The sequence below is a fragment of the Leguminivora glycinivorella genome, chromosome 2 (genome assembly GCF_023078275.1).
Source record: "Leguminivora glycinivorella isolate SPB_JAAS2020 chromosome 2, LegGlyc_1.1, whole genome shotgun sequence".
Taxonomy (NCBI): domain Eukaryota; kingdom Metazoa; phylum Arthropoda; class Insecta; order Lepidoptera; family Tortricidae; genus Leguminivora; species Leguminivora glycinivorella.
In genome coordinates, this window is record NC_062972.1 from 18,610,196 (window position 1) to 18,636,687 (window position 26,492).

The window sequence follows — 26,492 nt, forward strand, 5'->3', positions numbered from 1 at the left end:
GTTCCTACCTCTCCACAGGAATCTGAGGGCGTTTTGATCTACAGGATTGATTTTTATTCTCAAAAACATATCTTTTATGTCACCGGTTACTGCTACCCTATCCTCTCGAAAACGAACCATAATGCCGAACAAGGAAGCGAGTAAGTCCGGTCCCGTTAGAAGAAAATCATTGAGGGACTTTCCTTGACTTTTAGCTGTTGCGTCATAAACCAAACGCAGCTTTTTCTTGTTAGGATTGTCGACTCCAAAATGTGGTAAATACCACGTATTGGGCGTGAGTGACGTGTCGGCCATTTCGCGAGCGGAATCGTTTTCAAACAAATGGTTGACACGTTCCTCGTACCTGAGTCCATAAGCTTTGTCAGCTCGCATCTTTTTTTCTACACCCTGTAACCGCTTAAAGGCGCTAGGGTAACTATCGGGCAAGCTGACGTGCGGATCCTTCCATGGTAGACCCACTGACCACCTGCCATTGATGAGCACTGCAGACTTGTCTAACATTTCCTGCGCTTTCACATCGTCAACATTCTCTCTAGGCTTACCTGCAACACCCAAAGAGTCGATGGCAAACGAGCGGCGTACCTCGTCGTGTAGCTCACGCAGGGCGTGCGCGACGGCGTCTTCCTCAGACACCACGCACAAGTGGAGCGTAGCGTGCGCCGAGTGCGCGGGGCGTGCAGCCCGCGGCGCGCGTGGCACGTGTACCGGCCCGTGTATACACCAACCTAAGGGGGTACGTGTAGCTGACGGCTCATCATCCTGCCCTAAACATAATTCTAAAGGCACAAGTAAATTATAATTATCCTGACCTATTAACAACTCAGGCTTAGAAATCTTAGCATAAGGAAGCTGATTTTTCAATTTTTTCAAATGTTCATACTTGTCGCAATCTACTAATTTGACATTTTGTACAGGTATACCTAATTGATCAACGCTACGTACATTTAAATTATGCGTACTATCATTAATACAAGAAATACGTAAATTGACAACAGTTGCTTCGCGTACGAGTTCGTCGTCCTTCCAGGCGCCGCACACGCGCATGGTCTCGTTGTGGCCGGAGAGGCCGGCGCGCGCCGCCAGCTCCACGCTGAGTAATGAAACTGTAGACCCGTCGTCCAAAAATGCAGTCGTACTAAACACGCCGTTCGGCCCGTGAATGTTGACAGGAACTACTTTCAATAGTACATGCTTTTCAGTATCTATAGAGCATGTCGCAGCTTCAGTTACAGGCGATGACGTAGAACTCGATGTTGTAGGCTCTGTGACTATGTTTGACTCGGGCTGCGGCAAGGCGCTGACATTTACATCGACGGGGCGAGAAGTTGAAGTATCGCCGTCTTTGCCGATATATTCGTAGTGCAGTAGACTGTGGTGTGCATCTCCGCAATTATCCTTGTCGCACATAGGGGCAGAACAAGTCTCACGATCGTGACGTTGCGATATGCATTTGTAGCAAAGTCCATACTTCTTAACGTGGCGCCATCTGTCTTTACGTAAGGCGCGTTTAAACTTCTTGCAATCAGGCAACTTATGATATTGAGTGCGGCAAAATGAGCACTTATCGTTTTTCTCTGTGTTGTCACGTTGGTCAGTTTGCAACAGTATTGCTTGCGCTTTTGGTGCAACTTTCGTAATAGTATCGTGTTGCTTTTGTTTATTTTGCTCAGGGCGATAATTTTGTAGATTGACGTTAGCAGTCGTAGCGATCTTGACAGCTTCGGTGTTCAGAAAATCGGACATAATAGACAATCGTGACTTTCCTCCCTCCTTAATCAATGGGAAGCTGTAGTCAGACCACTTAGAGACAAGGACTGGTGGTATCTTTGAAATTAGCAGTGGTACAATACTGAGACCTTGTACATACTCCTCGCGCCCCACTGCCTTCACAGACTCGACAAAGTTTTGAACTTTGACAGAAAAATTGACAATGTCTTTCTGGTACTCTTGGGACATGGGCTGAAGCTTCTTAATGTCGTGAATAAGTCTGCTTATTATACATTCGGGGTCGCCGTGACGAAGTTCAAGTGTCGCCATGATGCGATCAGGCGAGGCGGCGGACATAAGCAGGGCTGACACGGTTTCTTTAGCTTGTCCATGTAAACACTTACGTAATCGCCATAAGTTTTCCTTCGGGGTAAATTTACATACTTCAGTAGACTCCTCAAACGCTTGTTTAAATTGTAACCATTCGAGCGGATCGCCGGAAAACTTGGGTAAATCTCGCGGCATACACATGCGGCTCAAAATGTTGTCGTGTGACTTATCTTTAGTGGAAGCGAGTGTCAAATTTTTAACTGCAGTTGCAAGCAATTTGATCGTACCGTTTGAGTCGGCGTCGGGAGCTGCCGGCTGGTCGCAGTCGCGCGGGTTATCAACATCCTCGGGGGCGCGCTGCAACGGATCAAGTTCTTGCGAGCTTCGCTCTATCCAGTCTTCGACATTTTGACGTGTGCTCTTGCTAGCGTTACTAATGTGGGAGCTGTGACGTGACGTTATACCACTCTGGTGTGAACTGTATTTCTCGGACTTTAGGTCGGCTAGATCAGCCTCATACTTCAGGTCTATCAACTCGTTAGCAATCTTGGCCTTTTCAATAGCGCGCTCATATTCCAACCTTTTCCTTAGGGCAGACGAAGACTTTGACAACATGCTGTGCGCTGGTAGCGGGTGCGGCACATCGATGTGCTGCGGTGTTTCCATATGGCTGCTACCGGCGACGAACGACGTGTCCGCAGGTCGGATGGTCATGGAGTGCGGGGGCGAAGACTTAGATAGTCTAATGACATCTGTTTTTGCATCGCGCTCTGCGCGAGCAAGACTTCGTGTCTTAATAGGTGTTCGAATCATTTTGTAGCTCATAACTTACGTGCGCGGTTCAAAACATAACACTAGGACGGCTGCGATGGACCAATGATGGTTTTGTGAGCTGTTGAACTCCTATTAAGTATTTTTATAATATTAATAAAAAGAAGTCTTGCAAACACTAGTATGGTTTTATTTCGTTAGACATTAGGTGACAGAACAGATCTATGACATGTAAAAATATCATAAAAAAGGTAGAAAAAGTATAAAGGTAGAAAGTATATAATACGTAAAGAGGCCGTCATCAACATGAAAACTGGTAATATGCAGCTTAGAGGGGTTCTAGTGATAGGACGGCAGATATTACTTAACTAGAGTCGTATTATAATTATATCCGTAGACTAAGTTTAATCCAGTGATATAATTATATAACTAAACTAGTAACGTATTATAATTATATTCCTAGTAAAATGGTAAGGAATCGCTTTTGTTTAGCTATGTTACGGCATATAATTATATCCCTAGGGTTATAACTATACCTCCGCCGCACCCCTGCCTACAATCATTTCACTAAACTGAATCCAGTCATATAACTATATGACTAAACTAGTAACGTATTATAGTTATATTCCTAGTAAGATAGCAATTAATCGCTTTCGTTTAACTATGTTACGACGTATAATTCCTAGGGTTATATCTATATAACGGCTTTATCTATCTTACTGCGACATATACATAATCTAGTACACTTTACAAGGTTTCTTTCGTATTTTTCCGGAAACGTTCGTATTTGTCATGCTAGTTCAATCAATGTCAGTACATCTTGTACTGAGACTGACTGAAAATAGCATGACACGTTCGTACGTTTCCGTAACAATACGAAGGGAAAACTTTTCGCACGCACGGGGATTTAATCATAAAAATGTTGATAAATTATCCGTCACGCTTTGGCAAGTACGTCAGTGTGAGAGTGACAGATGTCTTATCCACGTGGATAAGTGATAAAATTGGAAGCATATTTAATACGCCGGTTGGTTACCAAACCTTAACTTAAATATTCCTCAAAAAATATTATCGTTCTTTTTATAGAGGTAGATGAAAACCGCATGAAACTACGTTCAGTAGTTTTTGAGTATATCGTGAACACACATACACACACAGGTTTTATAAGGTGTAGTGATAGTGATGTAGTGATAGATGGTGATGGATGATAGTGACAGTGATGATGTGGTGATGATGAAGACGTATTCAATATCGATTAACATACCTACTAGAGCTCATGGCAGCCAAACTGGTCACTTTTATTTATTTACTATCTGGGGTTTTATTCTTTATTATCTGAGATTTTATTGTTACGAAGTTTCTAAACGTTAGTAACGCAGTCTAAAGTAATTATTAATAAAGTTGATAATTATTTATTTAGTGAAGTGAAGGCTGGCTGACTAGTTTTTAAAAATAGTGTGCATAGTTAGGACAGTGCAGCAGGGGCTATATTCTTACACCACATACACCAAGTGCGTTGGTTACAGGCAGGGGCCATATATAGAACAATGTAGGGTTCTAAATGTGTGCACCAGCCTGTAACAAATAAGAGTACGGGAGTAGAGGAAAAATATAAAAACCTCTGAATGAGATTGTAAAAGGGTTTGCAATATAACACTTTAAGTTCTCGCGCTTTGTACACATATTTAAAGTCACACACAGGTCGAACGCCTTACCACCGCCACCACCACCACGACCACGGCCAGTGCAACCTGGCCGAAACGTTGGGAAAAAAGGTAAAAATAATGTTAATTAATCACATTAACGAATTAATTAATCGTGTGACTTTAAATATGTGTAAAAGGGTTAAAATTACATGGATGAAAATATGAATGAATCGTTCGCTATTTAAATGTGCGTAAATAAGAACACTCCCGACTAACTCAGCTTTCAGACAAAAAAAACTAAATCAAAATCGGTTCATCCGTTCGAGAGCTACGATGCCACAGACAGACACACACACAGACAGACAGACAAACAGACAGACAGACATACACACAGACAGACACGTCAAACTTATAACACCCCTTCGTTTTTGCGTCGGGGGTTAAAAAGATAAGGGGTATCCTTTCCGTCCCCGGCTTGTGTTGTGTGCTATTTTTAACACCCGACGCAAAAACGAAGGGGTGTTATAAGTTTGACGTGTCTGTCTGTCTGTCTGTCCGTCTGTCCGTCTGTCTGTCCGTCTGTCTGTCTGTCTGTTTGTCTGTCTGGTTGTGTGTGTGTCTGTCTGTGGCATCGTAGCTCCCGAACGGATGAACCGATTTAGATCTAGTTTCTTTTGTCTGAAAGCTGAGTTAGTCGGGAGTGTTCTTAGCCATGTTTCATGAAAATCGGTCTACTATGTCGCAGTCGGGGGTTTTTTCAAAATTTTAATTTTGTGGTTAGGTTATTATTATTACTATCAGTTTTGTAGTGTCAAGAACGACAAAAATATCCGCTACACTCCGATATTCTGAAACAATTTGTGACGCTTACGAAGAGTTTTTGTTTTCTGGCTGCAGTATCAGATGTATTTTACTTCCACATACCTATTTGTTAGCGTTTTATTTTACTAAATTAAGGATAGCAACATACAAATCACGAATGTATTCCCAAACGAGGTAGGCAGAGCATATGAAACTGTACATTTCAGTGGCACTCTTGACAAATTAAGGGGTTATAATAAAACAAAAATTGTCATACAGTGACAGGTTGCCTGCCCGTCGCCCACACCACAATGAAACCCATATCCCACAGTCGACTTCAACAACACCCACGAGAGGAAAGGGGTTGGTACATTCTAAACCCGCTACCACACGGTCAAAAGTCAATTGGAAACAGTAATGTTTTCCGATATAATTTCATCAATGCTTGAGTGACATGGTAAAATCACGTAAACCGTTTTCAGAAATTCCCCTGTCGTCGTACAGGTGCTAAATTCCATCAAATTTACTTGATATTTTCTCTTTCTTCGAATATTTCTCGGACGGAAAATGTTATTTTGTTTCTCTATTATAAACTCTTTTCTTTTTATTTGATGGCTGTCAGCACAATCTATATAATATTATAAATGGGAGTGTGTGTGTCTGTTTGTCCGTCTTTCACGGCATTTTTTTAAGTGGAGATAGATGAAGGAATGGAGAGTGACATAGGCTACTTTTTGTTTCTTTGTAACCCCCACTTCCCTAAAATGGGGGGTGGAAGTTTGTAAGGAGCATTCCGCAATTTTCGAATTTAATGCGAGCGAAGCTGCGGGCGAATGCTAGTGGTTATGTAATAGCTTAAAACCAAATAGGTAAATAGTTTTAGCGAGTATAATCCTAACAAAATCTTGGCATCATTACAACAGACTTGGCAACCGTCGACCTTTGGCTCATGTTAAAATTTTACTTATTCACTGTTCTAATGCAAATAGCCAAAATCAAGCCACGTTATTCGATCAACTTTTACTGGCACTTCCTGTCTGGAAATAAAATGCCAATGTAGTAATGGGAGCTGGCAGTTAGCTCGCTAGCCCAACAGGGTAACGCAAACAACATCTTCGGGACCTTGTTGAATGGACCTGTGTTTTTTTTAATTTAGCCGTAGCTATTCTAATGAATATCAATTGATTTCAATGTCTTTTATTTTTTACAAATTTGTATACCATTAATTTTTTAGCCGCTTTGAATTTTTAACCCCCCCGACGAAAAAACGACGGGGTGTTATAAGCTTGACGTGTCTGTCTGTCTGTCTGTCCGTCTGTATCTCTGTTTGTGTGTGTGAGCCATTTTTTAATGCACATTACACATAAACTGGAAATGAAGACGTATGTTTGCGTTCGTCGAATTTAACTTTTATGAACCCTGTAGGCATGTTAAAAACTACCAATATTTTAGAAAAAGAACAAAAATGAATTGAAGTTTCATTGGACTGTAAATACCTACTTCGCAAGCATACCATTCGATTGATTTTGTTATAATATAATTTTCCAGTTAGGTAATCTTATGTATTACTTATTTTACAAGGGTAATCCTGTTATCTTTATAGGTATGATACTTGGTCATGGAAGAAGAAGAAAGTCTAAAGGAAAGTCTATTTCGGTGTATTCATCTAAAAACCTGCCTATACCTACGCATCTAATGCAGTAACGTCTGGTTTACTGCGTAGGAATATTTACAATTAGATAGTTTGAAAGCAGCAGTCTCAAAGGACTACAAAGGGGAGCATTTGGGCTGTAATCTAAGACTTCATGTTAAATTAGGTACAAGGCAATTTGAATTTATAGATAGTTACTGAACTATTAAATTTGATAATATACCAATGATGAATAGGCAGTTCGCGCTACTAATAAATTCTGCCTATTAACTAAATGTACTAATTAGAAGACACACTAATTGAATACGAACTCTACTATGCATTTAGTCATTAATTTTATGATAAGCCGTCTATCTCGAATTCCGATAAACTCAAAACCTGCTGAACGAATTTTCATCCGGTTAACCAAAGAGGATTGAGTATTATAGAGATTTACTGTCAAAGTAAAATGTGTAATCACAGTGCATAGACTGCCATCTCTCGACACAGGCTTAAAACTTTTGAACCTCAGTTTTGACAATTTGGCCCATATTCTTATCTTAATATATGGTAAAATGTCAAATATTAATATTAGCGCCATCTAGCCGAGTGTCCCTCAAAGGTGTACCGCCATCTAGGCCACCGTACCTTTTTCTTTATGGTTCGTGAGGTACGTTTTCATCTTAGACTTTATCCGTCTATTACGGAGTTACATATGTCTTTGGGTTAACACATATGAATAGAATGATTCTTGAGGAAGGTTTTCTTTTAAGTTGATTGAAATATAACTATATCCGTTAATAAAATCGATAACAAAGGCTTCAATCGAGTCCATATCGACCGAGATATCACAAAACAATTATATAGCGGAATTGTACCCTTAACAAAATAATTAATTAATATGATAATGATAAGTTGTGTTTTGTATTCGAAAATATCTCAATATTTAAATGTTTTTGTCAAACGTCCCTAAGGACTAAGGCCTTAGCCCCAGGGAGAGATGTACGAGAACAACTGAGGATGAATAATTGTATTTTGTTTCGTTGGGGCCCATTTCTCAAAACTGAAAGTTACAAGTTACAAGCGGAAGTCATATTAGACATTGACTAAAATACCACTTTTAAATTATAACTTGTAGCTTCGAGAAATTGTACGTTTGAACAAAGTCATAAAATAGCAGTTGGATATAATGTTAATAAATCTTTATTCTCGTTAAAATTAGTAAAAGCTTTGACGAGTAGAATTATTTCAAAACGTCCTAGTTCTACCATAATTTAACATAACTTTTAAATAATTATATTTTCAAAATCATCCATTGTTGTCAGGTATCATAACAGCCGTATGATAAACTACGACGCCGAACGCGGCATCAACGTGACGACTGACGCCGCACAGCGCGTCTCAGACCTGCTCATACCAGCGGCGTCTGCGCAGCATGCGGGCAATTACACCTGCGTGCCAAACAACGCCGTTCCTGCTAGTATATACGTCCACATATTTAATGGTGAGTGAGAACATTGAGATTCTTAAATCAAGAAAAATGCAATTCATTATAAGTAGAAAGTGCATCCTGAGGGTTCACCAAAAGCTTACGTCCTAAACTAAAAGTAGGTACAAACATTTTCCGTGAGATTATCTTGGACACCTGGTGCCGTAGCCGAATGGCATTTCTGCGACGCGAAACGAAAACGAAACGCCGCGAAAGGTAGTCTGGCTCTGTCGCGCCAATACGCAAGAGCGATAGAGATAGATATCTACGAGCGTTTCGTTTCGTGAGCGTTTGTGCCATTCGGCTACGTACCCTGCTCACACCAGCGCAGCGGCGTATGCGCAGCACGCGGGCAATTACTACTCCTGCGTGCCCACCATGTCACGTAACCTCAGACATCGCTGCGTTCCGGCGTTCTCTGTCTCGGCGGGAAAAGAACTCTAGAACGCGGCGTTCCGCTTTGACCGCCGCGGTCAGACGATGTGCTGTGTGCGTCGTTGCTACAGAGTCGGTACATTTGAAAGAACGCATGAACTCTGAACGCTGAACGCAGAAGACCGCTCTCTGTCTTCGCACGCTCTTATATTACGTTTCTCGATAACGTAAATGTCACGGCAAATGATTCATTGTATGAATTTGTTAATCAGCGTCTTCAATACGACCTTCAAGAAAAGAGCATTCACCCATCTTAAAGGCCGGCAAGGGGTGCGTTGCCCCGATTACCCCCAATGTTTCGGGTGTCCATGGGCAAATGTTTACTAAAATTTTACTACCTACTTACATTAATGTGCATCAAGGAATAAGAGTAACGCTCTGGTTATCATAAATGCTCTTACACATAATGTCATAACAAAATGCATAAGTAATCAAGGGGAGAGGCCCTTGCCCAGCAATGGGACAGTAAAACGGGCTAATCAAATATATAAATGGACCAAAACCCACAAAATTAGGGCAGCACTAGTCGTGAACCTAGCGAATAAATGTCATTTTTGAACTTAAAGCAAAATACCGCCCGTGTTAAATATTGCTATCGTCAATGAAATCCTAAAAAAAGTGTAAAAAATAATTTTCCATATTCATCCAAGCATTTCCGTCGAGCTCGTTTGGACATCTGTTACCGTTTCAATTCAGTCCGATTGGTATTGAGGTACGAGGAAAATAAATATCGAGAAAGAATAATGCATTTATTTTTAGATTACTTAATGTACCTATCTAAATAATCATAGGAAGGTCGTTGGCTGGCCGTCCAGAGTGGAGTCTTTAGGGCTACATGCTACAGGGATGGAAGTGAAAATTTGCATAAGACGCGAGTTGGTACAGTGGCTTGACAGCCACAGTGACTGGGCAGAAAGCGGTGTACACCTCTCGACACCCTTGAGTCCTCTCACCGGTGTTGCCTTTGAGCCATCTTGGATGTCGCTTTTTGTGGGGGCCCATCTTGTGGGGACGAGTCAACGTCTGCCGGAAATAAAATTGGGTACCGTTTTATTACTATTTAATCCATCACTTTCATCCAATAGCCCAGTTCATTTTAGATTCCATCACAGAACACCCCACCAGAAGCCAAATGCAAGCGATATTGTTCGAGACGCAAATCACCAATCCTTGCGGGGTGAGGCGGGCGCGCACGGTGCTGCCATTGGTCGTTTCAAATAATGGCGCGCCTTTATGATTAGCAGTAGGGATGGGAATGGGACATGTCTATTATAGACAATGGTACCGGTACCAGTACTGTGGTGAATTTGTTTTGCAACAAATTATAATATTATAATTAAATTATAATAAGGCCTAGTTACCCTTCGGGTTGGAAGGTCAGATGGCAGTCGCTTTCATAAAACTAGTGCCTACGCCAAATCTTGGTAGTAGTTTCCAAAGCGGACCCCAGGCTCCCATGAGCCGTGGCGAATGCCGATGCCGGGATAACGCAAGGAGGATGATAATTGTGATAGCATCTCAATAAAAATCATTCTAGTAACTAATAACTAAACTGTGCATTTTTACTTACGTTTACTAAGTTAAATAACCAACTAAATATTCTAAACTAATCAATGAACTAAATACCACTACAGACTCTACAGATTCTAGATAATTATTCACTATTACAAATCTGCTTTCTTTTATATTTCATAAAATGGTAGCACATGGTACGAACGGCAGTACGAAGTTCCCGCAACAGACATAAACTAACATGGCCCCATGCCTAGTCGTTTACGTGAAAGGGATAGCATATCACATTGTTAACTCGGTAAAGAGGGATGGACGCGCCTCGGCGCCGCTCAGCACAACCATATTGACCAGTATAAATAAACTCCGCGGACAATAAACAATATTCAACAAAATAATTAATTTGACTTAACTGTGGAATGTTGTTCCATCTTTTTTACATGTAGAAGTGTTAGAAGACTTGCCACACCACTTTATGCTGTAAGAGACCATTGTTTGCAACCAAAATTGATTATTTAAGATTTTCTCCCGAGCGGACACGGACACTGTTAGCGGGTCGTATACTTGGGCGCTACTGATCGGTGTCGCACGCGTTCAAACTTTTATAAACCTGATTTGTCGTATGCTTGGTGACCGCGAGTCGCCCTGTAAGGGCCATCTTGTTGTATTGATCTGTGGATTCCATTAATTGTCAAATGGGCCATTTTTTTTCAAAGTTGTCCACCCCACTTTTTTTTTGGATTTGGAAATTTTTATGTGTTTTCCACTCAGAATCGCGAGCTCTTTCAATCCTAATAGGAGAAAAAAAGTGTCCCAAGGTTTTTTCCCATTCCGTTACCATTTTTTCATACATTTTGTATGGCGGTAACGGAATGGAAGGTTCGAAAAAATGTATGGAAATCTTGGGACATTTTTTTTCTCCTATCAGGATCGAAAGAGCTCTCGATTCTGAGTATGAATCGCGTAAAAAATACCTATGTTACCCATCCCAAAGTTCCGGAACACCATTGTTCCGTGATGGGAGAGACATAGGAAGGTATACTTTTAGTACTAAGTTACTGACATCAGATTTTTCAACCATGATTTCTTCAACCGCTGTTTCAATCACTAATCTCATAATGGTTTGCATAATTATTATTACTTAGACATCTTCAGTATGTGTAGCCTATCCGCAGTCTTGTATCTTCCGCTTCCGTATCAACACACATTTTCACCTTGCCCTTGCCCGGGCAATGTGATAAAAATGGCGTTCATGCAAACTTGTTAAACTTATTATCAAATTGCCCAACAATCACGTAGCAGTATCATAATGCCCGGGCAATGTGATAAAAAATGGCGTTCAGAAAAACCTGTTAAACTTATTATCAAATTGCCCAACGATTACGTAGCAGTATCATAATGACCGGGCAATATGATAAAAAATAGCGTTCACGCAAACTTGTTAAACTTATTATCAATTTGCCCAACGATCACGTAGCATTATCATAATGACCGGGCAATGTGATAAAAAATGGCGTCTAGACAATGATTAATCACTTTGCCCAATACAGCTAGGCATTATTCATAATGCCCGGGCATTATACATAATGCCCTTATTAATCACTTGGTCCATAACATATACATGTAACAGAGCTAAATAAAGCTTCGAATTCGGCTTTACAATTTCCTGGATTACCCCGGGCAATAGCAGCGAGTAGGCGGTAGCAATAGACGGCCTAGCCAAACAATCGGTACAGATATAGTGCGAAAAGATTTGCCTTCGTATTGTTACGGAAACGTACGAACATGTCATGCTATTTCAGTCAGTCTCAGTACAAGATGTACTGACATTGACTGAAATAGCGTGACATAGCGTGACAAATACGAACGTTTCCAGTATAACCTAACCACAAAATTCAAATTTGAAAAAAACCCCCGACCGCGACATAGTAGACCGATTTTCATGAGACATGTCTAAGAACACTCCCGACTAACTCAGCTTTCAGACAAAAAAAAAACTCAATCTAGATCGGTTGTCAGACAGACACGTCAAACTTATAACACCCCATCGTTATTGCGTCGGGGGTTAAAAATACGAAGGAGGCCCTTTTCGTACTACATCTGTAATTCTACGTGGCGGTAGATGCGTAACTGGCTCTGTCGCGGATACGGAAGAGTGCTACAAAGAAGCTACGAAGCGTCAGTGATTACGATTTTGGCTAGTACCCTGTTACGGTATTAACAGTATATCTTTAAGCCCATAGTCTTTTCGACAAAGAACGTCTTAGTTGGGTGCTTGACGCGTGTAGAATATTAGGTATTATAACATTTGGCTAAATGTATAGAAAATAAGCTATCTATTGTAAATAATTCTAAAACATAGGTACATAGTTAAACTCGTGCCTGTATTAACAAAATTTTCTCAGTTCCAGTTAAGACTGGAACCGAAATTGAACTTGACTATTTAAGTACAAATCCATATTGTACTTTTAAATTAATGAATCTTTAAATAATGCAAAGAAAAGATGAAAGCCTCGCTGAGAAGGATAATCTGATGTCAAGGAAATTGTTTTTAGAATATTTTAAGTCTCTAAGCATGTTACATTCTCTTTGAGGGAGTCAGTAAAGCAAATAATGTATCAGTATATTTACAAACGGTACGATGTAGGTACGATATAACGATATTATAATAGTACATTAAAAACAAGGAAATTTTAAACGGGTGACAATAACTTAAATCGCCACGAGTTACCAATTCCCTTTTCGCACTTGTATCGTACGACGTTTTACAGTGCATATGTCCCTTTGAAGTTCTGATAGAGGCACAAAGAGTACTTCTTTGCGCACTATGGACACAAACCACCTTTGTACAGTCAGCCAAAAAAGTGGTTTACCACTTTTCGACCTTATGTGTTTAAAATAGAGTCGAAAAGTGGTAAACCACTTTCTTGGCTGACTGTACTGAAAAGACTTTCGTAAAAAAATCTCGCTTGCACAAATGAGTGAAATTAAGAAACTTTTCCTAAAATCTGAACTGTGAGTAATCTGTCTAACTTTCCAAGAACTTTTAAAAACTCTCCTCAGTTCTAAACGCCTTAAAATGATTATTATGTAACGAGCTGAGAAGATTATTAGATGTCTAAGCACCTATAGAACGTAATTGAAGTTTCGTGTTCTCGTTTCCTTAAGTAAATCAGTAAATTGGGTCTCATTAGGTCGATTCGTTATGTTTGAGATTCATGTTCCTGTTAATTAAGTTATCGGTATTTGAAGAGAATCCATCCTCTTCAATATCCATATACTCGTAGTTATTTTCTTGTCGCATTTTGGGTAGGAATAAATAGATAAAATATCTCATACTAACTACTTGATTTTTTTATATCAGCCGGCCTCGATAAGTGAGAACTCTACGTGGTTATCGAAACGCAACTTACTAGCTCTGTTGCACCAATACGGAACGGAGAGCAATAGACAGAGCTAAGCTACCGCACGCTAGGAAGCGTAAGCGATTGTAATGTTGGCTAGGTACCCTGAATAGTTTCGCTTTCCGCCGTGATAGGTTATTTGTCGTTGTATATAAAGAGTTGTTGTAGTATGAATGTACAAACCAACTGTCGTCCTGACAGTAAGCGGAAAAGTAACGTTTTAGACGAAGCTTCGCCTTTTATCTTAGTTTTCTTCCTCTGTTTCGCTATTAGAGCCCCAGTCATAGGCAAAAAATATCATAACCACTTCCTGAGCTCTTAACTAAACTGAAATTTAAAACTGAAGGTGCTACGTTGAGCACTACGTAACACCTACAAGCACAACTGCACGTTCCGCGTAAACCTTCTTAGCGTCATTTATTTTCTTTACTGTCCCCATTTGTAAAACCAGTAGAAAAGCACTCCTACGAGCCCGGTTATTAAAGTGTGGATCTTTGTAAAAGAAATCTATTTCTTTCCAGCGCAGTTAAATTACGTTCGTTTGTACGAAAAACTGAACTGTAAAACATCATGTAAAAAGCAGGGACCGGACAACCCTTTCCGCGCTACAAGCCTTTCATTGGGAATCCCTAACGTAAGGACGACCCAATCGAGAGACTCTCCCTTTCGAACTGCAAGCCCATTCATTTGACTAGCCCTTACAAAAAACTTAGCAAAACAATAAAGCTAGCCCTGTGCATTGGCTTACCGCTATCCGATACGGCTTGCAAGCCTTTAATAAGGGTTACCCTTATTTTAAGCGCTATTTATAAGGCTTTCCCTTTTGTTGAAGCGTAGTCGAGCCTTGCGTGAAAGAGACAGGATTATGAATCTAAGCTAGTGTAAGAACAGGAAGGAAAATGCGCTGTTGCCACTCCGCACTATGCGCCCCATTTTTAATTTTGCAACAAACATGTTTTCGTTGGATAGAAGTAGAACACGGCTAGAAATTATTTTTAATGAACTGGGAGACAAGGGACTGATGGATCGCCTGATGGTAAATGATCATCGTCGCCCATAGATCAGTATGTATGTTCGTACGTATGAATGTATGTAGGTATGTATGAATGTATGTAGGTATGTATGTATGAATATATGTAAATATGTATGTATGCATGTAAATATACAGTGTTGGCCGAAAATCAATACAATTAACCATTATCATTACACATTGAAAACGTTAATTGCCAACATAAAAATAAGCCGTTTTCGTCATCCAACTCGCCTTGATGAGTTAATTGGGTGAGCAGTTTCTAAGATAGAGCTGATGCTGAACCCTGGCTTTTCCCAGGGGAACGCGGGTTTGGTTTAACATAGGCAAGCGCTGTTTTCGTCATCGGACTTGTTTTGATGAGTACTTGAGTGAGCAGTAACCAAGGTAGAGCTGATGCTGAACCCTGGCTATTTCTAGGGGAACTCGGGTTTCGTGCAACATAGGCAAACGCTGTTTTCGTCATCGGACTTGTATTGATGATTACTTGAGTGAGCAGTAACCAAGGTAGAGCTGATGCTGAACCCTGGCTTTTCCCAGGGGAACGCGGGTTTGGAGTAACATAGGCAAGCGCTGTTTTCGTCATCGGACTTGTCTTGATGAGTACTTGTGTGGGCAGTAACCAAGGTAGAGCTGATGCTGATGAACCCTGGCTATTCCTAAGGGAACTCGGGTTTCGTGCAACATAGGCAAACGCTGTTTTCGTCATCGGACTTGTATTGATGAGTACTTGAGTGAGCAGTAACCAAGGTAGAGCTGATGCTGAACCCTGGCTTTTCCCAGGGGAACGCGGGTTTGGAGTAACATAGGCAAGCGCTGTTTTCGTCACCGGACTTATCTTGATGAGTACTTGTGTGAGCACTAACCAAGGTAGAGCTGATCCTGAACCCTGGCTATTCCTAGGGGAACGCGGGTTTGGAGTAACATAGGCAAGCGCTGTTTTCATCATCGGACTTGTTTTGGTGAGTACTTGAGTGAGGAGTAACCAGGGCAGAGCTGATGCTGAACCCTGGCTATTCCTAGGGGAACTCGGGTTTCGTGCAACATAGGCAAACGCTGTTTTCGTCATCGGATTTGTATTGATGAGTACTTGAGTGAGCAGTAACCAAGGTAGAGCTGATGCTGAACCCTGGCTATTCCTAAGGGAACTCGGGTTTCGTGCAACATAGGCAAACGCTGTTTTCGTCATCGGACTTGTCTTGATGAGTACTTGAGTGAGCAGTAACCAAGGTAGAGCTGATGCTGAACCCTGGCTTTTCCCAGGGGAACGCGGGTTTGGAGTAACATAGGCAAGCGCTGTTTTCGTCATCGGACTTGTCTTGATGAGTACTTGTGTGAGCAGTAACCAAGGTAGAGCTGATGCTGAACCCTGGCTATTCCTAAGGGAACTCGGGTTTCGTGCAACATAGGCAAACGCTGTTTTCGTCATCGGACTTGTATTGATGAGTACTTGAGTAAGCAGTAACCAAGGTAGGGCTGATGCTGAACCCTGGCTATTCCTAAGGGAACTCGGGTTTCGTGCAACATAGGCAAACGCTGTTTTCGTCATCGGACTTGTCTTGATGAGTACTTGAGTGAGCAGTAACCAAGGTAGAGCTGATGCTGAACCCTGGCTTTTCCCAGGGGAACGCGGGTTTGGTGTAACATAGGCAAGCGCTGTTTTCGTCATCGGACTTGTTTTGGTGAGTACTTGAGTGAGCAGTAACCAGGGCAGAGCTGATTCTGAACCCTGGCTATTCCTAGGGGAACTCGGGTTTCGTGCAACATAGGCAAACGCTGTTTTCGTCATCGGATTTGTATTGATGAGTACTTGAGTGAGCAGTAACCAAGGTAGAGAGCTGATGCTGAACCCTGGCTATTCCTAAGGGAACTTGGGTTTCGTGCAACATATGCAAACGCTGTTTTGTCATCGGACTTGTATTGATGAGTACTTGAGTGAGCAGTAACCAAGGTAGAGCTGATGCTGAACTCGGGCTATTCCTAGAGGAACTCGGGTTTCGTGCAACATAGGTAAACGCTGTTTTTGTCATCGTGAAATATCTGAGACTCGTCTTTATGACTGGTACTTGGTTGAGTTGAGTAGTACCATAGAATCTGTCAAACTATTTCTGTTGATTGTTGTGAATTCTATGAAGATCGTTTGAAATAGAAATACTTTTCTGGTGGAAATCAAGCATACAGCGCGTCTGATAGTAAGTAGTTACCGCAGTCTATGGACGCTTGGAACTCCAGTATTCTCTTTATTCCCTGTGTTACTACAGTAGAACCCGGTTAAAACGATCACGTTTAATACGATTTCCCGCATATTACGCCATTTTACGCCGGTCCCTAAAATTTGAGACCTGTTTTCAGACATTTTTTCACGGTTAATACGACTCGCGTCCCCGCTTAATACACCATCTAAAACCACCCACCTTGCATTACTTTACAACTATATTTATGCAGGTGACAAAAATTGGAACTAATTGTACTGTACTAATTACGCGATTCTGGCGACGCCGCCACCCGTAAAGATAAATTTCTTATTTGTCGTCCTAACTCAGCGGTTAGTGCGATAGTTCGTACCTACCTACATACACTTCGCTCATTATCACTGCTGCGGTGTTGAGTGTCGGTGTTGAGTTTATGAATTCTTTGTCCCATCTTTGGTTCAGTGATGTCAAAAATAAGAAAAAAAGCATTATCGTTCCAAGAAAAAGTAACCATATTAAAAGTTTACGATAAAACACAATTTTTTCACGTTTAATACGATTTCCCGTATAATACGCTTTTTTGGCTGGGTCCCTTCAGAATCGTTTTAAGCGGGTTCTACTGTATTAGTGAAATCGACTGTACTTAATTTTGATATTCAAATGGATATACATACGTATTTTTTTAGACACAAATAAAGTGTTTCATGTATGGCAAATTAATAAATGTGTTCTAACTACTTGATGTTAATATTCACTTCTGGTAAGATTTTTGTTCAGTTAATATTATGTTTTTATGCCTAACTTGAGATTGCATGAAATATTTCTATATTATAATGTACCGAAACCAGAGTTGCCCTAGATACCGCCAGGGCTCAGCTACAGCGCTGTCTTGGCTACTGCGCACCCAAGTCCTCGTCAAGACATGTCCGATGACGCAAACAGCGTTTGCCTATGTTACACCAAACCCGAGTTCCCCTAGGTTCAGCTAGGTTTCAGCATCAGCTCTATCTTGGGTACAGCTCACCCAAATACTCATCAAGACAAGTCCTATGATGAAAACAGCGTTTGCCTGTGTTGTGTTACACTAAACCCGAGTTCCCATAGGTGCAGCCAGAGTTCAGCATCAGCTGGACTTTGGGTACTGCTCACTCGAGTACTCATCAAGACAAGTCCGATGACGAAAACAGCGTTTGCCTGGGTTACACTAAACCCGAGTTCCCCTAGGTGCAGCCAGGGTTCAGCATCAACTGCACTTCGGGTACTGCTCACTTGAGGACTCATCAAGACAAGTCCGATGACGAAAACAGCGTTTGCCTGTGTTACACTAAACCCGAGTTCCCATAGGTGCAGCCAGGGTTCTGCATCAGCTCGACTTTGGGTACTGCTCACTCGAGTACTCATCAAGACAAGTCCGATGACGAAAACAGCGTTTACCTGTGTTACACTAAACCCGAGTTCTCCTAGATGCAGCCAGGGTTTAGCATCAGCTGGACTTCGGGTACTGCTCGCTCGAGTACTCATCAAGACAAGTCCGATGACGAAAACAGCGTTTGCCTGGGTTACACTACACCCGAGTTCCCCTAGGTACAGCCAGGGTTCAGCATCAGCTGGACTTCGGGTACTGCTCACTCGAGTACTCATCAAGACAAGTCCGATGACGAAAACAGCGTTTGCCTGTGTAACACTAAACCAGAGTTCCCCTAGGTGCAGCCAGGGTTCAGCATCAACTGCACTTCGGGTACTGCTCACTCGAGTACTCATCATGACAAGTCCGATGACGAAAACAGCGTTTGCCTGGGTTACACTAAACCCGAGTTCCCCTAGCTGCAGCCAGGGTTTAGCATCAGCTGGATTTCGGGTACTGCTCACTCGAGTACTCATCAAGACAAGTCCGATGACGAAAACAGCGTTTGCCTGTGTAACACTAAACCCGAGTTCCCCTAGGTGCAGCCAGGGTTCAGCATCAACTGCACTTCGGGTACTGCTCACTCGAGTACTCATCAAGACAAGTCCGATGACGCAAACAGCTTTTGCCTGTGTTACACTAAACCCGAGTTCCCATAGGTGCAGCCAGGGTTCTGCATCAGCTGGACTTTGGGTACTGCTCACTCGAGTACTCATCAAGACAAGTCCGATGACGAAAACAGCGTTTGCCTGTGTTACACTAAACCCGAGTTCCCATAGGTGCAGCCAGAGTTCAGCATCAGCTGGACTTTGGGTACTGCTCACTCGAGTACTCATCAAGACAAGTCCGATGACGAAAACAGCGTTTGCCTGGGTTACACTAAACCCGAGTTCCCCTAGCTGCAGCCAGGGTTTAGCATCAGCTGGATTTCGGGTACTGCTCACTCGAGTACTCATCAAGACAAGTCCGATGACGAAAACAGCGTTTGCCTGTGTAACACTAAACCCGAGTTCCCCTAGGTGCAGCCAGGGTTCAGCATCAGCTGGACTTCGGGTACTGCTCACTCGAGTACTCATCAAGACAAGTCCGATGACGAAAACAGCGTTTGCCTGTGTAACACTAAACCCGAGTTCCCCTAGGTGCAGCCAGGGTTCAGCATCAACTGCACTTCGGGTACTGCTCACTCGAGTACTCATCAAGACAAGTCCGATGACGAAAACAGCGTTTGCCTGTGTTACACTAAACCCGAGTTCTCCTAGGTGCAGCCAGGGTTCAGCATCAGCTAGACTTCGGGTACTCATCAAGACAAGTCCGATAAAAAAAACCGGCCAAGAGCGTGTCGGGCCACGGTCAGTGTTTTCATATTTCCGAAGTTTTTCATATTTTTCTCAAAAACTACTGAACCTATCAAGTTCAAAACAATTTTCCTAGAAAGTCGTTATAAAGTTCTAGTTTTGTGATTTTTTTCATATTTTTTAAACTTATGGTTCAAAAGTTAGAGGGGGGGACGCACTTTTTTTTCCTTTAGGAGCGATTATTTCCGAAAATATCAATATTATCAAAAAACAATCTTAGTAAACCCTTATTCATTTTTAAATACGTTGTGGTTGGAATGAAAAAAAAAATCAGCCCCCACTTTACATGGGGGGGTACCCTAATAAAACATTTTTGCCATTTTTTATGTTTGAACTTTGTTGGCGTGATTGATTTGATATACATATTGGGACCAAATTTCAGCTTTCTAGTGCTAACGGTTACTGAGATTATCCGCGGACGGACGGACGGACAGACAGACATGGCGAAACTATAAGGGTTCCTAGTTGACTACGGAACCCTAAAAAGCAGCGTTTGCCTGTGTTATACCCGAGCAAAGCAGGAGCCTATCATAACTATAAGTATTTGGTATTGAAAATTGAACCTTATTTTATCTACAGCCGTTTCCATTAAACAGAAACGCGAAAATATCACACACAGTGCCGCCATAGGTAACGATCGTATGTTATTTCGTTCGGAGTAATGTGTGCTTTATGAGCGAGGTACAGGATTTAAACTCGCACGATATGATCTATAAGGGAAAGCAAATAAAACCCAATATAAGGCTCACCCTTATGGCGTTAGGCTGAGCCGATGATAAGGGTTTTGAAAGGGTATTGGGCTATTTTAGGTAAGCGCTTTCGTTAGGGCTTTAAAAGCAAAATGAAAGGGTATCGCGTCAAAAGGGTAGGGTAAGTTAAGCCTAACGAAATACCCATACAAAACCCCGTATAAGGGATAGCGGGCCGGTCCCTGGTAAAAAGCGCACACGATATTAATGTGCAATTTCAGCAACCCGCACGGTTCAGTGTTCGTTAGATAAGCGAAAAACTGGCGTTATAGGCTTGCCCCCTTATTCATAAACGTACTCTAAAGTTATCAAGCCGATAACGTTCGTTTGTCCCTTTCCGACGTATTAGTGTGATAGAAAAGGATAACTTTAGAGTACGTTTATGAATAAGGGGGTTGGAATTTAGCACAGAATTTTATTGTACTTTGTGGCTATTCCTGACTATACCACTCTGCGATTTATATTAAGTTAATAAATCGTATAGGTTATTATTACACAGATTGTCTGAGTTCCACGTAAGCTCAAGAATGTTTATATTATGGGTACTTGTATAGTGGCAAATATTTTAATTATAGATTACACTCAGCAAACGATGTCAATTTCGTTAACGCTGCGTTAGTAAACTTTACGCAACTGGCCAAACGCCGCAGAAACGCAGTCTGGCTCTGTCGCGCCAATACGCAGCGCATACGGAGCGATAGACATAGATTTCATCTCTGCGGCGTTTGGCGTCGCTAGGATACGCCAAAGAAACGTTGCTGGATTCCCTGTAACATACATACCTACAACTTGACATTAGACATTACGAGCGTCGCAACTGATTTATAAGTACAAGCAACAATAATGCGTTTTGTTAAGAAAAATGATGTTATAGAGTAGTAGCAATCCGTGTTAACTTACACCTCTATTCTACATAATATAGCTACGTGGGTGGTGCAGAAAAATCGAATGTCGCTGACTGAAATAAAAATAATTTCGTTATAGGCTCATTTACGAACGTCTCTCGAACGTACGAACGTATCTCATTACATTAATAATTTAAAACGTTACAGTCTTGCTGTTAAGTACACAAAGAAACAGCAATTAATTACTGTGGCAAAATGTCTGTAAATATATTATTTTGAAACAATAATTATATTCATTTAATAGTTATTTACTGTAAATAAAAGTTATGATGATAAGTAAAAGTGTGTGTGATGTAAGTAAACCTTTTTTACGGATTGTAGGCAGTAACTAATTTTTTTGGGAAAATAAATCCATTTAGGGTATTCGAATCGCGTTTTTAAATTTAACCTCATAATTAGACAAAGGGACTGATAATGGAAAATCAATAGTAGCCTGCCGGAACATAAATATTTTTTCTCACACAGAAGCTTTTCTCGGAAAATTCGAATTGTTAAGAGGGCTTTCATGTGAAAAATAGTGAAATCGCAACCGAGCGCTTAATCATACCGTGTGTGGTATCATGTTAAAGAGCTTTCCGAGTAGTTAACATATATTATGTATAACATATTATAGGACTTTTTCTACTTGGTCTAACAAAATATGAGAAAATGTCCAAAAGTGGCAATAATTGTGACGGGGAAGGCTCGTTTTCAAAAAAATGCTAAAAATCTATAATAGAAATTTATAATCACTAAGGCATAAGAGCAATTTTAGTAAACGTTGTAGATTAATTTTGTACGAAAATAACTCCAATGTGATGTAGATTTTTAAAGAAATTGTCACATAATTTTAGGTAATTTCTGAAAAAAATTGAATTCGTCTTAGCCTTGTTTACTCTTTTTAAAAACCTTATAATAAAAATGTAGTCTGAGAAGTTTGTAGTACATGATATACGTACTTATTATAAATTTACCAGTTTCAGTATTCCAAATTTTACAAATAAGATCAACTAAGCCAGCACTATACGCGGGTTTTCCTAAACGTGCATCAGAGAGAAATTCATTATTAATTTAATTAGTGGTTTTCTAAAATCCAGTCTAATAAGTATCAAGATAACAAGATGCTCTAATTGAAACTTGAATTAAATATATCTAATAGATAACGGTAAGTGTAGTATTTCACCGACTAAAACTATCAATTTTACATTATTTTGACGTTTTTCTCGAAAGCACCCTTAATGCAATAAAAAAGTAAACTTTTTGGGGTGGGGTATGGAATCATAGGGTTAGGTCAGTTGTGTAAGAAAATTTTAAACAAGAACATAATATTCTTGTGAAAACAAATGAAACGGATACGCTTAACACGGGCTTGATACTTAGTTTACTTAGTCAATGATAATAATCTTAAATCACCCGTTGACCACGAATACTGTAAAGTGTTCGAAACGTCGGGATGAATTGGAAATTCATTATACGCGATAAAATCCGTTTCCATACTTTTATTTCATGAGTAACTATTTATCGCGGTAACCGAAGACAATCTTAAATACGAATATTTATCAAGTCAGCAATTCCCGTCAACTTTGTACAAAAATTAAGGGAAAAGTTAAATTTGTTTTTATTAATTCCTATTTTGTTACCAAGATTTTGTTGATTAATTGAGATTTTATTAAGTTTTATTTCGTCATTAAGGTTCTCTAGTATCTATATTTTCTTAATTATAACAATTATCCTGTATATTTTTTTTTTTTTTTTTAATACCACGTCGGTGGCAAACAGGTATACGGCCCGCCTGATGGAAAGCGGTCACCGTAACCTATGGACGCCCGCAACTCAAGGGGTGTCACGTGCGCGTTGCCGACCCATTAGAAACTTGTACACTCCTTTTTTGATATATCATACGAAAGTCGAATTATATTACTAAATGTTGGTAACAAAATAGGATCAATTAAAATTTGCTGACGTGGCATTGTACAAAGTTGACGGGAATTGCTGAAGTCCAAAAAAGTAATAACTTTGGCAAGTATGTCAGTGTGAGAGTGACAAATGTCATCCACGTGGATAAGTGATAGAATAGGAAGCATAATACGCTGGCTGGGTACATAATCTGAATTTAAATGTACTTATAATAAGAACGTCAATGTGACAAAGGACCAACCCAACCAACTCTATCTCCTATGTAGAAATAAACCCAAATCGGACCGCTATATTCATTATAAAATTAATATTTTAATATTAACCTTTTAACGGGTTGCTCTTTACAACCAAGCTCAAACTACAAGTTTATTAAGTAGAAATACATTCAAGGTTTTTATTTCGTGAAATGTTTTCTGTAGTAGCCAACAAAGGCTGTTGTTCTTTTGAAATCGGTCAATTTGCTTAAAACGCTATTTGAATCTTGCTAAAATAAACTTTCTTTAGTATTGTATTTTTTTATTCTTCTGAATAACTTTTACTTACTGCATTTAATATTATCTTGACGATGCTTTGCTGCTTACTTTGATAAGTTGATGAATAGAATAAAATATTGAATAATAAATGCAAATGAATATATAATTTCGCTAAATAAGACATTTGTGCAAATAAACTTTGATATTCAGTAGCGTTACGGATTGTTATAATATTGTGTTATACACCGTGTTTTTTTTGTTTTCCGTTGAATTCGACACGTAGCTAGGTTCATTATCAAGAACCACCCTGTATAGTATATAGTTAAGTTTTTTCATCATTTTCATACCTATATAATAAATGAATTTATTAGTGTGAAAGACCCTTAAGAATAACATTCAAGTTAGTGTCAAGTGATTGACGGCACATGTCAAAACAAATAACACAAGGAATTGGTAAAGGCTGTCACACACATGTTCAATAATTATCTTTTCCCCTCACTAGCTCGGAAACACGTGTTTTGTCCTTTAATACCAGCGGGTAAAAACGCATTTTATTTACTAGTGGGTAAATAAAAAGGTCTTCCTCTACCTTGTCTCTATATTTTTGAAGTATGTAAATTTGTGAAATTAAATGTAAACTTGTTTAAGACTGCCAAGGAAGTGTTCCCTAGAAATACTAGGAATACCAACAGACTTGTTGTACCTAAACAACAAAGAACTGCCGCTTTTAAAAGTAACTGTTATTCTATGTGTGTCACGATTTATAATAAGTTACCACAGGATATAACAGACCTACCATGCAATAAATTTAAAAATGCACTATTCAAATGGCTAATGGCAAAACTGTTCTACTCGATTAAAGAATTTGTGGATAGTAATGGGGAAGAATCAACAGAGTAAGATATGCTGTAAATATTGTACATACTGTATACCTTAGTTTAATAATAAGTTAAGTAATTAAGTTAATTTTTAATGTAGTTTTAGTTATTGTATAATTTGCATGCTGCCAAAACACAGCTAAAAAGTTGGTACACACAATTTATGTAAGACCTATCATGTTAACACTTTTTAAATGCGAATAAAGAATTATGAATTATTATGAATTAAAGTAATTTGACCTTGAATAAAGTCAAATTAACTGCTTTAAAATTTATAAAAGGAGGTGAATCTAGTAATAAAGATGATTTACCACCTGTGGAACTACTGGAAGCAGTGATAAACGCATTTTTTGCGTTGTATAGTTTCCTCGCTATAGTGAGGGGAAAAGTTTTGTGTTACACTCGGGTGAAAATGTATTTTTTTTCTCGTGTGTTAAAAAACTCGCAAGTTCAGGATTCTATTCTCGAACCACTCGCTTCGCTCGTGGTTCAACTGAGGAATCCTTTCACTTGCTCGTTTTTTAATTCCACATTCGGCGTTAAAATACAACTTTGCCCCCTTGTATAACAAATAACTATTATTTTTTTAATAACTCGATAACCGTTAGAGTTAAGACGCTATTTTCTTAGAGAAATTAATTGTATTTGATCTAAAGAACCTTCGCTTAAAGTTAACGGAATTCAATAAAAACACTGTATTATTGTTCTATTGAAGAAGCGCTGGCGGCCTAGCGGTAAGAACGTGCGACTTTCGATCCGGAGGTCGCTGGTTCGAACCCGGCTCGTACCAATGAGTTTTTCTGAACTTATGTGCGAAATGTCATTTGATATTTGCCAGTCGATTTTCGGTGAAGAAAAACATCGTAAGGAAACCGGACTAATTCCAATAAGGCCTTCGGGTTGGAAGGTCGCCATCTGACGGCTTTCGATAAAGAGATTCGAGTCGCTTTCGTAAAAACTAGTGCCTACGCCAAATCTTGGGATTATTTGTCAAAGCGGACCCCAGGCTCTCATGAGCCGTGGCAAATACCGGGATAACGCAAGGAGGATGATAATGATTATTGTTCTGTTATATAATAAATAGATACCCGTCTCAAGCGCAGACTGCTTAGGATGTCACATCATTACACGTGGGAAGAGGGCGGGAGTGAACGTGTAGTAACTTCCTTTAGCATCAGTGTTTTACTGATGCTAAAGGAAGGTCCCACACAATCTATACAAATATCTGCATAATTAAGCACAACTTGTGAATAAACAAAAAATATAAAACTTGATTGATAATGAAGCTAAATAAAAACTACTTTTACAAATAGTAAAAAATAAAACTACAGTGCCGGCCACTAATACACTGGGTGCACTTACGGATTACACCCAACTTTTTTTTTATATGTGTAATTATGTGAGTGGTTTCCATCTCACTACTTTGGTAGTCAATTAGTATAACATTACACTTTTGTTTCAGGTGAAAACCCAGCGGCCATGCAGTCGTCATCACCGAGCTACTACATCCTGGGTCACTCCCTAGTACCAGTCCTAACGTTATTAAACCTCTCCCTCCGGTGACAATCGTAAGCTCAACTGCCTTAGCAGAACGGAACTAAACTAAATATCTTTTCTTAAGACGATACGGTAATAGGGGTCAATTCTCCATACAAACGCTCTCGACTATTTCCTCCCTGGTTTTTGAAGATAGAGCAATGATATTTTCAACACAGATTGGTATTATTTTTATCTGTGTCGGACCGTTTTGATTTTTTTGATATTTTGCTTTTTAAAGATTCTATTAGAGCCAATCAAAAAATTCCAAAAACGGCCTTTTTCATTGTGGCGCAAAAAAAGGTGTGATACTCAAGATTGGTAACAATTAACCAAAAAATCTAAACGGTC

General features: G+C 40.0%; 1 protein-coding gene across 1 annotated transcript in view; it reads left to right on the forward strand.

Annotated features, from left to right (window-relative positions):
• Positions 1-26,285, forward strand: part of LOC125236252 — a 164,842-nt gene extending 138,557 nt beyond the window's left edge. Inside the window, exons 7-8 of the mRNA XM_048142944.1 lie at positions 8,211-8,389; positions 26,068-26,285. Coding sequence (XP_047998901.1) covers positions 8,211-8,389; positions 26,068-26,168 — 280 coding nt within the window. The 3' untranslated portion in view covers positions 26,169-26,285. The remainder of the gene's footprint in view (positions 1-8,210; positions 8,390-26,067) is intronic.
• The last annotated feature ends 207 nt before the right edge of the window (positions 26,286-26,492 follow it).